The sequence below is a fragment of the Corvus hawaiiensis genome, chromosome 12 (genome assembly GCF_020740725.1).
Source record: "Corvus hawaiiensis isolate bCorHaw1 chromosome 12, bCorHaw1.pri.cur, whole genome shotgun sequence".
NCBI lineage: Eukaryota > Metazoa > Chordata > Aves > Passeriformes > Corvidae > Corvus > Corvus hawaiiensis.
The window spans coordinates 7,231,641-7,246,519 of NC_063224.1; the positions used below are offsets into that span (position 1 = coordinate 7,231,641).

Consider the following 14,879-nt stretch of genomic DNA (forward strand, 5'->3'; position numbering starts at 1 on the left):
GGGATGGGGTTCCCTGGGAGGCGGGAGGCCGGGCCCTTTCCCAGCAGGAGGCCCTGTCCTGCTACCGGAGGTGGGTCCTGCCACACCCGCGTCAGCTCAGGTGAGGGGGCCGGGCCTGCCCGGGGCTGGGGTGGTGGCACAAGGCCTCGGTGCGGCGGCCTGGCCCTTCGTGAGGGGAGGCGGCGGCGGCAGCAACCCGGAACTGCCGGCGGTGCGGAGCCGCCGCGGGAGCCATGCCGCCGCCCAAGGACGTGGTGAAGATCGCCATCCAGATGGTGGGAGCCATCCCGCAGCTCATCGAGCTCCAGCAGGTACTGCCCGGCACCCCCGCACCCCTCCCCGGGCCCCCCACCCCAGCTCACGGCCGGCCTCCCTCTCGCAGAGCAAGCCGCTCGCTTCAGTGCTCAAGGACGTCTGTGATGCGTGAGTACCGCACTCGCTGCCTGCCACCGCGCCGTGACAGGTCCTGACAGCCCGTGACCGGGCTGCGGTGACCCGGTGGCTGCCGGCACCAGCCGAACGGGGCTGTGACCGGCCGCCCGTGGCCACAGGTGGAGCCTGCCCAACGCCGAGCGCTACGCCCTGCAGTACGCGGACGGGCGGCAGACCTACATCACCGAGTCGGTGAGACACCCCTCAGCCCCCGACCCCGCCGCTGCAGCGCCCACCGGCTCACCGGCTCCTTTTCTCCTTTCAGAACCGCAGGGACATTAAGAACGGGAGCATTTTACGGCTGACCACCTCCCCGGTACATCCCTCTGCCCCCCTATCTCCTCCTCCGCTGCGTGCTCTGGTGGGACGTGCCCCTGCAGTGGGTGCTCCAAGCCCTCTGCTTCTGACTCCCTCGGTGACTTGAGCTCATGATGGCTATTCTCCGTGCCTCAGACCCAGCAGAAATAATACAGGCAGGAGACATGTCTCAGCCTTCATTTTCCCTCGGCAGAGCTTGGGGGAGTTTGAAGAGAAACTAAATATCCTGAAATGTTTTGGATGCGTGGGCCAACTCATCGAGTGTTCTTGGTGTCATGCCAGTTTGACCTCCGTCCTCAGCTCCACCTGGTCTCTGCTCTGGTGGCTCTGTTTCTTGGTCCAGCTCCTCACTGGGGCTGCTCTAGCCTGAGACTCCTTCCAAAACTTGCACTTCAGCTCTTACAGCCACCTTCAAGCTTCTCGCTGTCTTTCGATGAGCCCCTTTGGCTTGATTCTTTCCTTCCTGGTAGGACCAAGAAGCACAGCGGCTATACACTGGGATCCAGAGCAAGAATGTGGATGTGAAGACTGACTCACTGAAGAAGCTTGCAGGCCTCTCCCAGGATGTTACCTTTGCTCAAGAGTTCATCAGCAGGAATGGCTTGAAGCAAATCTACTCTATTGTGGAAGAAGGAAATGAGTGAGTATCAGGACGGGACTTTCCTTGCACTCCTTGACTTTTCTTCTCCCTGCTGCATGAGCTCCAAGCTGGGCGTTGGAGTGGACTCTTTGTGTTCCTGACTTGTTGATGCCTGTACTGTGGCTGTGTCCTTGCACGCTGGCAGCCGGGGGGAAGGTCCCCAGGGATATGCAGTCCTGACTCCTAGTGAATGTGCCCAGACTTGAACCTTCCATCCCTTCTCTGGCTGGGTTATCTGTAGCCTCATGGGGTTTGCTACCAGGAAACCTCCTGAGATCATCTTGGCCCCCAGTGCTGCTCCTCATTTCTGCCACCCTGAATGATCCTTCTGTCTTGAGGTTTTAGCTGCAAGAGATTTGCAGGGATCTCGAGAACACCCTGGTTGCCAAATACCAGTGCCTGTGTGACTCTTTCAGGATGTGATGGTGCAGCTCCCCTGAGCTCCTGTCACACAGAGAATGTGGAACCAAGCAACACAGCACGTTTCTTGGAAGCTGGGGGAGAGATATGGGGTGGTTCAGCTTTCCCGAGAGCTTGTCTGCAGTGATCTTTGTACCACGGTGATGCAGCTTTCCAACTACTGAAGTTCCTCTGCCTTGACTTCCTGGGGAAGTCAAGTTCCTGGGATGACTAAGTGACAGTCTGTTTTCTTACCCAACAGTCTCTTTCCTTTCTCCTGCTCACTGCTCTCCTCTCTAGCTGTTTCTAACATGCCCACCAATGTTCAATTGCACAGACACCACTGTAGGATTGGAGTGGGGTACCTGGAGCCATCCTCACTGTATTTGTTCATCTGTCCCTCCAGTACAGAGGAGATGCTGGCTCACACCCTGAAAGCCTTCACAGAGCTGATGGAGCATGACTTTGTTTCCTGGGAAAATCTTAGTACAGTCTTCATCAAGAAGGTAAGAGTCTTCTACAGTATCCACAGTTTGTGCCTGTGGGATTCCCTGTTGTCCTTGTGCCCCAGGCTCAGCCTGCCATTGACAGATGGTTTTGCGTCTCATAGATAGTGAGTTACGTCAACATGAATGCAGTGGATGCATCTATCCAGCAGCTCTCCTTGTCTATCTTGGAGAATATGGTGCCTACCAGCCGCCTCCTCTTTGAGCTGGTCAAAAAAGAAGTGACACTGGACCGTCTTCTCACCCACCTGCAGGCGTAAGTGGAGAGGCCAGAGCACCATTTGCCCCCATCCTCAGAGCTGGTGACTCTCACATGCTCCTGCTCTTCCTCCCACAGGACAAATGCCGAGCTGCAGCTGAAGGCGATGGCTCTGCTCATTGCGCTGCTGCTGAGCGCGACCGACGCTGAGCGGCGGGTGAGGGGCACCATGGCAGGGTGGTGGCTTTGCAGAGTCAGGCACCACAGTGCCTCTGTCACCGGGGTGCTCTGCTGAGAGCCCTCAGCTGTCAGGAGTTTTGTCTCAAATGACAGAAGTATCACAGTTGGTGGTGGCACAGTGATTGTGATGGCCCAGCCTCTGGCACATCTGAGCTCTCAGGGGTGGGGGCATCCCTGTGATGGGACCTTGGGCAGCTGAGTCCTCTGCTGTGGGGTTTGTGCTCTTTGGGATGGCAGGGCTGCAAGAAGAGCCCAGAGATGTTTAAAGTCTGTGTCCTCACTCCGCCTCCTCCTTTTTTGGGGGGAAATGGTGGTGTGCTGATCTGGGGAATATCTCACAGCCTTTTTTTTCCTAGGAGATGATGGACTACCTGAGGGAGAAGAACCTCAGGCAGTTTATCCACAAGGTGAGGAGTTGGGGTTGTGCAAGGGTCTGCTCTGTGCTTCATTCTCTGTCCTTCCTCCCCAGGCCCTGTCCCCTGAGCCCCAACCTTTGATGACCGTGCTTGGCTGGGTTGCCTGTGTGCCCCATACCCCTTCCTTGATAATGCCTGTGGGTGCTGCTCTGCTGGCACCCACGTGCCCAGGGTTGCACCCCCGTCTGCCTGCAGTTCAGTGCACACAGGTCTTGCCCAACCCCAAGGGGAGCTTCCCACTTCCCAACACCCCTTTGAGCAGCAGGACCTGCTGGGATTTGGCTGTTGGGTCCTGTGCTTGGACTGGAAGCAGCAGCATGGGGGAACCTTCTGTCTTGTGATCTCCTGTAGAACATCATCCACAGCTCCGAGCCACTGGGGGATGAGATGGCCCATTACCTTTATGTGCTGCAGTCTGTCAGCCTCAACCTGTGCGAGCATCGCATCAAAACATCCATGGATCCCTACTCACAGGTCTGGGAGTACTCTCCTTGCAAGTCTGGACCCGGTCTCTTCCACCTGTGGAAGTAGTTCACATTTGGGTGAACCCAACACATTTGGGTTTGTCCTGGGAGAACCTGCTTCTGTGGGGCTCACCAGCATCCCCTTCTCTCCGCTCTCCCTCCAGGAACAGCGGGATCTCCTCCAGTCCCTGCGCCAAACTGCCTTTGAGTCGGAGAGCGAGGTGCCCACTGGCAGCTTCAGCACCGAGCGCCGGCGATCCCTGTGTGCCAAGGAATTCCGCAAGCTGGGCTTCATGGTGCGTCCCCCCTGCATCCCCTCCCCAGCTCCATGCTGGCTCCACCACATGGCCTTGGTGGCACCTTCTGATGGCTCCCCTAAGCCTGGTATCCCTGTTGATGCTGATGGACCACCATGCAGTATCTCCCTTCTGCTCCCTTCTATCTCCCACTCCTGAACAGCGAGTGCTGTGGAGCTGCTGGGACTCAAAGGCCAGCCCGGTGGCTGTGTTGGGAAGACACTGCTGCTCGAAGAACAAAGCAGCAGCTGCTAAATTGCATCCTCTGTGTCCTCCTAGAACAACAGCAACCCTGCAGAGGATCTGCGCCGTGCCCCACCAGGACTCCTTGCCCTGGACAACATGGTGTATTTCTCCAGGAACACCCCTAATGCCTACAGCAGGGTGGGTGCTGTGCTCTCCCAGGGAACTCCCTGGTGGAGAGGGGCTGGTGGATCTCTACCTTCTTTTCCTTTCCTTGTGATCTGTCCTTGGCCACAGCCAGGCAAGTGTCCTACTGTTGCTCTGTTTCAGATGGAGGCGAGTCCTCCCTGTGGATAGGAGAAGCCATTTGAGGCCAGTCCCTCTGAAGGGTCCCCATAATTTTTAGGGGTTTGCTCACAGCCTGGTTTCCAGGCCTTAAGGAAACTGGGGCAATTTGAGCAAAACAAGAAGGGCATGAGCCATGCTCCAACCTGCAGTGCCTGTGACCAGCTCCCACACTGCCACAAGGGAAAGAGGAGGCTGGGGCTGGATTTTGGGAAGAGTGGATCACTTTTTTAGGGATGGCTTTTCCTGTCGGGGGGGACAGCTCGACTAGGAATGCAGGAGGAGCATGGCATGTCTGACACCCACTGTTGGGGCAGCCCTCCAAGTCCATGTAACATGAAGTCATGGCCCTCTTCTCCAGTTTGTCCTCGAGAACAGCAGCCGGGAAGACAAACACGAATGTCCCTTTGCTCGAAGCAGCATCCAGCTCACCCTGATCCTCTGCGAGATCCTGCACATTGGAGAGCCATGTACGTGTGCCCAAGCTTGTCCTCCCTGCCCTGCTGCTTGGGGGACAAGCTGCCCGGGCAGGGGACTGCATCCATGTGGCCACCAGGCTCTGGCATGGTCAACAGCATGGGGAGGGGATGTAAGGCTGGGAAATACCCAGGTTCCCCATGACACTTAAATCCCCTGGAAAAACCGGGGAGTCTGGCATAATCTGTCCTTCTCACCACAGGCTCGGAGACGGCTCAGGCCTTTTACCCTATGTTCTTCGGGCAGGATCATTTCTTTGAAGAGCTATTCTGCATCTGCATCCAGCTGGTGAACAAGACCTGGAAGGAGATGAGAGCAACCCAGGAGGACTTTGACAAAGTGAGGGGGGATGCTTCTTCCCTGGATGGGAGCACAAATTCAGGGATTTGGGGAGTGTAGCCAAACTGAAGTTGGTGTCCTGGGCTTGGCAGGTGATGCAGGTGGTGCGGGAGCAGATCACCAGGACCCTGTCCCTCAAGCCCACATCCCTGGAGCTATTCAAGACCAGAGTGAATGCACTGAACTACAGTGAGATCCTGAAGCTGCGGCAGACGGAGCGGCTGCACCAGGAGGAGACGCTGGCTGTGCCCGTGCTGTGAGTGGGCTGTGGGCAGGGAGTGAGGCTGTGATGGGGGCCCGAGGCAGGGACAATGCTATGGGGCTGGGAGGTCAGCGAGCACCTGTTGAAATGGCTGTGCTCCTCTTCTGCTGGCTTTCACCCCAGGGAGCTGAGGGAGAAGCTGAAGCCAGAGCTCCTGGAGCTGATCCGACAGCAGCGCCTGCTGCACCTCTGTGAGGGAACGCTCTTCCGCAAGATCAGCAGCCGCCGCAGGCAGGGTGGGTGCCAGACCCCTGCTGCAGGGTGGGGGGCTTGGGAGGGAGGCAGAGGCTTATTCCCATGTCCCCTGCCACTGGGGAAGTCCCAATTAATCTGTGGGAGTAGAATGCTTGACTCCCTGGACAGCTGGTGTGGGCTAACCTGTGGGCTGGGAGAAATGGGGAGTGCTGATAAGGGGGCAGCTCCATCCCCCTTGGGAAGGGCATCTCTGCAAGGGGAGGCTGAGCATTTCCTGTGGCTCTTCTGCTGCAGACAAGCTGTGGTACTGCCGCCTGTCCCCCAACCACAAGGTGCTGCACTATGGGGATGTGGAGGAGGGGGTGCAGTCTCCCCCCATCGAGAGCCTACCAGAGAAAAGTAGGTGATGGAGAGAGAGTGGGAAGGAGGGAGGGGAGCCCTCTGATAACCCCCAGGTTAAGACTGCCTTAAGGTGGAATTGCCCCTCTGCTTGGCTGCTGTGTGGCTGCCCCAGTGTCTGCTGGTATTGTGGGACTGGGAGCTGTGGGAGTTAGGCTGGGGCAGACTGGCTTCCCAAAGGGAGCTGCAGAGTGGCTTGAGCCCCCCACCCCAAGCTGTGGATGGCTGTGAGTCCCCACACTTGGGCTGTACTGGACTCTGCTCACTGGGGACCTGAAGGAGAGGGACAGGAGGAGGGAAAGGGAGCTCACAGCTCTTCCACTTGCCCCAGTTCCTGTGGCAGACATGAAGATGCTGCTGGTGGGGAAAGAGTGTCCACACACAAAGGAGAAGAGCTCCGGGAAGCAGAACAAGGTCAGCACCTCACACCACATCCTGTCCAGCTGGGGATGGGTTTTGGGGGTGGGTGCATGGTGGCAAGTTGGGTGGTTTCATGGACAGAGACCTCTTGGGTCTCCTGGAGTGCAGAGAAGGAGTCTGGGGGCAGCTCCTGCCCTGAACCCTGCCGAGGCTGGGAGGAGTCCAGCTGAGCAGCCAGCTACCCCCTGTGCTGTCCCTGCAGGATGTCCTGGAGCTGGCCTTCTCCATTGTGCACGACATGGAGGAATACTGCCTCAACTTCATTGCCCCCACCCGGTACGAGGTGAGCTCCAGGGGCCCACTGGGGAGGCACAGAGATGTCCTTGCCAGGGGACAGCAGGCAGGGGAGGGAGTCGTGTGTGTCCCTGGGGGTGGAAGCCACAGCAGGGGGGAGATGGGCTCTCTGGCTGCCCAGGGCCGGTGCCAGACATGCCCGTGCTCTGCTTCCCCAGTTCTGCCTCTGGACAGATGGGCTGAATGTGCTCCTGGGCAAGGAGATGACAAGTGAGCGAACGCAAACAGACCTCGATGTCCTGCTGTCCATGGAGCTCAAGCTGCGGCTGCTGGACCTGGAGAACGTCAGCATTCCTGACAATCCCCCTCCTGTCCCAAAGCCCCCCAGCAACTTAAACTTCTGCTATGACTTCAGCCATGCAGAGCAGTGAATTCCTCCCCGTGCCCTGTCCCCACCCTCTATGCCCCTCAAAATCAAACCCCTCCTTCCAGGCTCTGTCCTTCATCTCTGGCCCAAAGGGACAAGCCCAGGTGCTGGCTGGGGGCTTGGGTGTCCCACCCTTTCCTGCCTGTGTCCTGCTCTCCTGCAAAAGCATGGGAATGAGCCACGGAGCATCAGCCTCCTGTTCGAGGGGGGTGACCTGGCTGTTCTGTCCCACTGCCGTGGGCAGGGTGAGATGAAATACCAACAGTTAAACCCCTTTGTGATGGCACTGATTACCCCACACTTCAGCCAGGCTTTGGGCAGAGAGGGTAAGGATGTGGGCAGGAATAAAGGTACAGGCAGCCCTGGGATAGCTGGAGGGCGAGTAACACTACAAAGGTATGAATCTGCACTGCCTCACTTTCACCATCTTTGTAGGGGATCCTTTCTGGACAACAAAGTGGTTAGAAAAAGGGTAGAACACACCTTTCCATTAAGTTGGCATCTCCAGGGCATAATGTGCCTGCCCTGCCATGTCCCTCCTGCACTGAAAGGTGTTTTTGCTGAGCCCTCTGCACTGTCCTGAAATGGGGGTGTTTAGGGTACAAGCCCCCTTTTCCCAGCACCATTCAGCTGGGCCTGGTGTGAGGAGGAGACCCCGGTCTGCCCATCGTGCCAATCCTGGTGCCTTCCCCCACCTGGGGCAGATACTTGCACACTTCAGCCATGCTGCTGCACTACTGCACCACGACAAGCTACCTCCTCCCCAGCCCCACAGCCCCCATCCCAGTGCCCTGCACCTCCTTGTGCCTGCAGCTTCTCCCAAGGGTGTTGTGCTAACAGCCACAGGTCAGCAGGGATCCAGCTGTGCCTCTGCCTCCTGTGTATTGGGACAATAAACGCTTGTGGAGAGCTCAGAGCTGTGTCCTTTCCAAAGGTCTGGGGAAGGTCTCAGACTGACTGAGGGTCAAAAGGGGCCGAAGTGGGTAAGGCTGGGATGGCAGCACTGTGGGAGCTGGGCATGAAGAAGCTGGGAGGATGGCTGGCAAGAAGATCTTGTTCCTGGTGTTGAGGCGCGTGCTCAGAGTTGAGTTCCCTACAGCTAAGACTACAGCTAAGGCCATTTCCAGCCTAGGAAGGCATCGGAGCACTGTGGATAGTCCCAGTCATATGGTGGACAGGCTCAGCTCCTGCAAGTGAACTGGTGCCTCTAGGGCTTCCAGCTTGGAGAGCAGCATCCTGGTCCTACAGAGGCTGTTCCATGGGAAGATGAGGCTGGCAAAGGCAGTGTCTGTGAGGCTGCTGCCCTGCAAGGCCAGGGTCTGCAGCCTCAGCTCTCACCTCGTGTCAGACCATCTCCCAGGAGGCAGCCAAGCTATGGTGAATGCAGGCCAAAGGCTGTGCAGAACCCCAGCACAGCTGGAGTGCTGTGGGAGACCTCCAAGAGCCAAGGGGAGGTGATGGGCACAGGCTGGCCAAGGGGCTGTGAGGGGAGCTGAAATGGGAAGGGCTGACATCAGCACCCCAAATCCTTCGGCTGCGCAGGGTCGGGCTGGGGAAAGGCCTTGAGGTTCCCAGGGGATGGGAAGCAGAGAAACCCCCCGAGGACTTGGCATGTGTGTGTCCCCAGGCCCACCGAGGGGAACATGAGTCTGGGCTCTTCGGTACAAGAGAAACATAGAGTTCCCAAAGCGGGTCCAGCGGAAGGCAACAAAGATGATTAAGAGTCTGAAGCATCTCTCTTAGGAGGAAAGTGAGGGAGCTGTTCAGCCTTGAGGAGTCGACTGAGACGACCTCATCAATGTCTGTCAGTATCTGCAGGGAGGTGTCAGAGGATGGACCAGGCTCTGCTCGGTGGTGCCCAGCAAAAAGACAAGAGGCAACGGGCAGAAACTGATGCACAGGAAGTTCCACATGAAAATGAGGAAGAACTTCTTCGCTGTGCGGGTAGTAACACAAAGGAACAGAAAGGTTGCCCAGAAAGGGTGTGGCGTCTCCCTCACTGGAGATATTCAAAACCCATTTCTGGAATGACCCTGCTTGAGCAGAGATGTTGACCACACGACCCCTTTCAACGTCACTATTTTACGATTCTGTGGGAGGGCCCCCAGGCAGGGCCGTCCCCTCCCGGCCCGAGGCGGGCCCGGCCGCCGGCCCCGGGCTCTGTCCCGCCGCTTCCGCCGCGTCACGGGAACCGGAGCGCGGAGCCGACGCGGCCATGGCGGTGAGTGCGGGGCCGGGGTTACGGGGTCCGGGCTCCGGGGAGATGCTGACCGCCTCTCTTGGCTCCGCAGCCCAAGGGGAAGGCGGGGACCAAGGGCAAGAAGCAGATATTCGAGGAGAACCGGGAGACGCTGCGCTTCTACCTCCGCATCATCCTGGGAGCCTCCGTGAGTGCGGCCGGGAGAGCCCGGCGGGGCGCGGGGCCGGACCGGGGCGGGAGCGGACAGACAGGGAAAGCCGTGCCGTGCTCTCTCCACAGGCCATCTACGCCGTGGTGAACCTGGTCATCTTCTACTCCGCCGCCTCCGCCTGGACGTGGGTGAGTGCCGGGCACCGTCTTCTGCCCCGGCGGGGGCACCTGGGCTGAGGTTCATTCATGGCCCCCAGGCCCCCGGGGTCGTGGCTGTCGCGGCTGACAGCGGTTTCTTTGTTGCAGGTCGCGTTCCTTTTCAGCTTGGTGGTCTACGGCACCAGCTACCGGTCCATGAACTCCATGGCAAAGCCGTCTTTCACAGACGATGGCAGCCTTGCTGACGGGGGAATTGATCTGAATATGGAGCAGGGGATGGCAGAGTGAGTGTCCACACCCACACGAGTCCAGGTGAGCAGGACCTGCTGCCTGAGCGTGCACGCAGAGCCAGGAGAGGCCCCCGAGGAGAAGGCTGGGCCTCAGCTCCCCCCCTCAGCTTGCCCACTGGCATGGGCATGAGGGGAGCTGGAAGTCTGTAGCCATTTTTTCTGAGAGTGTACCTTAACTGTCCTTCTTACCTGAATACTCGGCTTGGTGTGCCCCAGTCAGGAGCCACCAGGTGGGTGTGTCAGCCTGGCATGGTCACTGTCCATAGGGCTGAGCTGCAGAGGTAAGGGATTACAAAGGGTTCAGCAGGAGCAGTTTACAATCATCTTTCAGTTAACAAACAGCACTGATGTGCACACTGCTGCAGCACACAGTGATATGTATTTTCTTTTTAAACTGGCATTGCAGGTAATGCTTGACAGAGCAGAAGGGCACGTGCTGCCAGTTACCCCATCCTGGCTGCAAACTCATCATGGCTTGAAATACTCTACACACTAAAAATTCTCCCCTCTATCTCAGCCAGCTCCTGTCACCTCCTCAGCCACTTCTGTGCCCCACGCTTGTGCATTCTTCATGTCTCTCTGCAGACAGCACCAAGTGTTTGCCTGTCCTGTGTTCTTGGCAAAACTGTCTTTTTCTTGGTCAAGGAATGCCACAGTATTGTAGGAAACACTGTAGTAATTCCTGCAAAGCGCTGCTGAATAAAATTAGGAGACAGCAGCACTGGTACAGCAGAAATACCTTCTAGATTTACGTGTTTTCCAGCAGCAAGCCTCAAACTAGTTATAGAAAATTGCCAGGTAGTTGTGGACACATTGGGCTTTGCTCTCTATCCTCCCTGCCCTCAGCCTCTCCCCGTTGGCCCAGCCTGTGCTGGGGATCTTCAGTGTGTGCTCAGCAAGGTGCTGGGGTCCTTGGCTCCTTCCTCCCGTGTCTTTGGCCTGCAGTTCCAGGTTTACCTCTGTCCTTCCCTTGCTGCCAGGCTTTTGAAGAAGCACAGTGGAGCCTTATTTCCAGCTGAGCCCTCTGTGTTGTGTCAGGTGTTCTCATGCTGTCAGGGTCATACATTGATGTATATAGTTTTATTACCATAAGTTTTGATTTTTGCTTGGGGATGTTATCAGCAGGCAGTGGGGAACAGAACCTGCTGTCTCTGCACAGAATGAGCTCTCATGGTGTGTTTGGGTTGGTGGAATGGTACCTTTTCTGCCTGCAGCAGGAGTGACTGAGATGTCTGGTGCAGGAGACTCAGACGAGGGACAAGGTGGCCAGGAGGAGAGGGGGTGTGACTTGTGAGCTGTGCTTTTACCCCCCTCTTCGTTTCCATGCTGGTCAGCCAAGTGTTTTTCTCCCATTTTACACTGGTTTGGCTCTCTAGAGTGGAATTGCGAAATATTTTGAATACCTTTTTAGTGAAACACAATGTGGGACAGTCAAAGAGAGAAAATACAGAAGTTTGATGTTTGAGGTGTGCTCCTGGTTGTGGAAGATGCCTCTGGGAGTTGTGGAAGGCACTGAGACAGAGTGCCTGATAACTGCCCTCTGTGTGTGTGATGGTGCTGTCAGGGGAAGTGACTGACAGGAGGCAGCACAGGGATCCCAGTACCTGCTGTGAAAAGGTGACAGGCACAGCCATAGCACTGCTGCAGTCCTGGTTGCAGATGTGCTTCCCTTGCTACTGAGGCAGAGAGGTTTTTCTGCCTGAGCAGTTGGGGTAGGGTTTATGACACATTAAAATGAATTAATGCTTATCTGAGGCATGGGCTATGCAAAACACGGGAGGCAGAGCTCTAAAAGCAAAACCTTCAGAGCTGAAGTTCCCATCCTTACCCTGTACCTCTAAATTACCTCTCTGGGGATCAGGGAACCACCCTAGGCTAGCAGTTACTTCAGAAAACAGTGGATGTTTTCCAGCCTCTCAGCTGCCTGTGCTGCAGCTGATTAATGCTGCTCCTTTGGAGCTTCTTCTGGAGCACTCTGGATTTCATGGCATTTCTCTCATGCTTTCTGTCGCTGAAATGGATGCTTTGTGTTGCTCTGGGGTTGAGGATGGCCCATCCTGCTGGTCTCTGGGAGAGTTGGGTTTGGTGGGAGCTCTGTCTTCGCCCCTCTGTGGCCTCTGGTAATACCAGAGGTCACTGAACCCTTAGTGTCTTGTGCTAGAGCTGTTAATGGTGGATTCTGCAGTGCTTGAGTCAATGTTGTTTTTGCCATTGCCTTTGTTTTCTTGTCTGTTCTTGGATGTGACTCAAGGGTTTTTTATTCCAGCAGATGATTTAACCAGAGTGAGAGTTGGCCTTTTTTCTAAACCTTCATGGCACTCCCCGAGGCTTGTGTTGAAAAACTAATACCTGTTTACCTCTCCTGGGTGTCAGATCCCCTGAGGGTGGTGGTTGAGGTGTGGGCAGCTTATTCCCCTCCAAAGCTGCTCCCAGCTATGCCTCAGGCTGGCATGGAAGAGCCAGAGTCAGATAAGCAGGAGGGGAGGAGGAGCTGTCTGTTGCTGTAGCTCAGCTTGCGGTGTGCTTGTCCTGCGGTGACCCCGAGTGTGTCTGTCAGCCTGTGAAATGGCACAGGGAATGGCTCCCTTCGGCACAGCCAGTCGTGAGCAGTTACACCTCATGTCATGATAGGTGTCAAATCAGTGAGTGCTGGCTGCTGTTTCAGCTGTGGGGGTGGGGGGTGGTTTTGTTGCTGATTTCCAGCCCCCAGCAATTCCTTAGCTTTCTCAACGTTCTTTTTTCAGAGGGAGTTCATCTCTTTTAATTCATCAGAGTATTTTGCTGTTGTTGTTTGTTTACTGCTCTGATTCTTCTCGATAACTGTGTGTGGCAAAGCAGGGACAACAAAACACAGGGACAGTCCCTGGGTTGGGCAGGGTCGCTCCCCAGAGGCAGTGCAGACCGTGCTGGCAGAGCAGCTGCAGATTGTGCTGGCAGAGGAGACTGTGCTGCCGTGTTTGGCAGGGGTTGGAATGAAAGCTTAATGCTTTGCTTTTCTTCCCTCAGGCACCTCAAGGATGTGATCCTGCTGACAGCTATAGTCCAAGTGCTGAGCTGCTTCTCGCTCTACATCTGGTACTTCTGGCTCTTGGTAAGCCCCAGCCCCTGCTGTTTCCCATCTTGCTCTGCACTGTTGTTTTTCCCTGTCTTCAGGATGGAGGACATTATTTATCCATTTCATTTCAGTGTCCTGTTTCAGGCCTGAACTATTTTCTGATATGTTTTTTAATCTCTTTGTCAAATCTTGTTAAAAATGAGGCCACACAAAGCAAAGAAGTCGTGATCCCAGTGAATAAGCCACGCAAAAACTAGGCTGGCCTTTGTCTTTCCCTCTGGTCCCATGAAAGGGCAACAAGCAACATGAGGCAGATCAAAGCTGTCTTGGTGCACAGAGTCTTTCTGTGTCTGGAACAAACAGTATTTCTTCTTGTTTGGCTTTTTCATCCATTCAGCATGGACCAAGGCTGGGATCTGCTGGACACTGTGCCTCTGGGTAGATAAAATGCTATAGGCTTTCCTTCCCCATAACACACCAAACTCTTTCTGCTCCTGAAACATTTTTCATGTGCCTCCAGCTAAAACTGCTTGTGCAGAAGGAGAAAAACATCTCCATTTAGTTAAAAAATCCCACAGTTGCTTTGAGGATATCCCACAAAGGTACAGAAGGCAATTGTGGGAGCATGGAAGGTTATCCCAGTTCAGTCCTTGATCTCATTTCAGTCCTCACCCACAAATTTCTCTCTAGCTGGCCTGGCAGAGGGCAGCCTAGATTTGGCTGTCCCCTGGAGACCATCTGGATTGCTTTTTTAATAAATTCAGAGAAATGTGGGTGTATTTTCCAAAGGAAGGAGAGGCGGAATGTCTGGACAGTTGGATCCCTCTGGGTAATTCAGACCTGATTGCTGGGATTTCCGTGTATGAAGCCTGAGGACTGTATATGTTCCTCAGCCACGACATGAACTCAGGCCATTTATTTTGGACGCCTGCCACTGCCTTTGATTTCCGTGCACCCTGAGGTGCCTCTGATCCAGCTGCTTTGTCCTCCTCAGAAGGACTGGCCCTACTGCCCACAGCACCCCCTCTGCCAGCACTGTTCCCAGAGTGACCGAGTTTGTGCCACGTGTGTTTTGCAGGCTCCGGGGCGCGCTCTCTACCTTCTGTGGGTGAACATCCTGGGGCCCTGGTTCACAGCCGAGTCCTCGCCCGCCGCTCAGGAGCCAAACGAGAAGAAGCAGCGCCGACAGGAACGCCGACAGATGAAGCGCTTCTAGCCCTGCCTGGGGACAGATCAACACCCTCTCCCATCTCCATGCTGTTATTTCATCAGGGATGTGACCAAAACCAATCCGAAACCACCACAGTAGCTCTGTTGCCCTCTGTCACTGCTGCCATTCCGCCAAAAAGGCCGCAAGAGACTTCCTCTGGTTGGGTCTTAGCACAGGCTGAGGCCTTGCTCCTTGGGCTGACAAGGGGGTGATGCTGGGATGTGTGTAAATATCTTTTTAAAGCAGTGCTGTATCACGTTCAGGGTTGGGGAGTGCAATGTTGGAGGAAATAATACATTAAAGAGCAGAGTCTTAATGGACCGTGCTGGCAGTGGGTTCATGTAGGGGAGCTGTGAAAAGTGCCAGCATATTTTTGGAGAGCTGGACCAGAGGGGAGCAGAATCCCCAAAGGTAAGTGCTCTCCTCCCTTTCCCAAGCTTGGTCTGTGCTGCCCTGCCTGCCACAGCCTCTGCACCCTGTGCAGAAACTGCAGCTGCCCTGAAGGATCAGGAGTGAGGGGCAGCTGGGGATGCTGTGAACAGGGCTTGCAGCCAAACTTGGAGCTTTTGGGATTGAGCCTGAACTCACTGGAGCCACAGATTGGCCTGTGCTACCTTTGTAGGA

The 14,879-nt window shown here is 55.8% G+C and overlaps 2 protein-coding genes across 3 annotated transcripts; both read left to right on the forward strand.

Moving 5' to 3' along the window:
* The first annotated feature begins 46 nt into the window (after positions 1-46).
* On the forward strand, positions 47-8,105 carry ELMO3 (engulfment and cell motility 3). 2 transcript variants are annotated; one of them, XM_048317138.1, is made up of 20 exons: positions 47-311; positions 383-423; positions 552-624; positions 698-748; positions 1,221-1,390; positions 2,196-2,295; positions 2,400-2,551; positions 2,633-2,711; positions 3,091-3,141; positions 3,502-3,624; positions 3,779-3,910; positions 4,190-4,294; positions 4,800-4,908; positions 5,118-5,254; positions 5,347-5,510; positions 5,640-5,752; positions 6,006-6,110; positions 6,442-6,524; positions 6,733-6,813; positions 6,983-8,105. In XM_048317138.1, exons 1-20 carry the CDS (start codon positions 234-236, stop codon positions 7,193-7,195), a joined length of 2,160 nt encoding a protein of 719 aa, XP_048173095.1. In that variant the 5' UTR covers positions 47-233; the 3' UTR covers positions 7,196-8,105. The 2 variants fall into 2 exon arrangements, with proteins under 2 accessions (XP_048173095.1, XP_048173096.1); XM_048317139.1 differs by lacking the exons at positions 47-311; positions 383-423; positions 552-624; ... (7 more) ...; positions 3,779-3,910; positions 4,190-4,294 and having other exon boundaries at positions 4,709-4,908; positions 5,162-5,254.
* A 1,202-nt stretch (positions 8,106-9,307) lies between these two features.
* TMEM208 (transmembrane protein 208) lies at positions 9,308-14,571 on the forward strand. Its single transcript, XM_048317148.1, has 6 exons — positions 9,308-9,412; positions 9,483-9,578; positions 9,671-9,730; positions 9,848-9,984; positions 12,997-13,081; positions 14,124-14,571. Exons 1-6 carry the CDS (start codon positions 9,407-9,409, stop codon positions 14,259-14,261), a joined length of 522 nt encoding a protein of 173 aa, XP_048173105.1. The 5' UTR covers positions 9,308-9,406; the 3' UTR covers positions 14,262-14,571.
* The last annotated feature ends 308 nt before the right edge of the window (positions 14,572-14,879 follow it).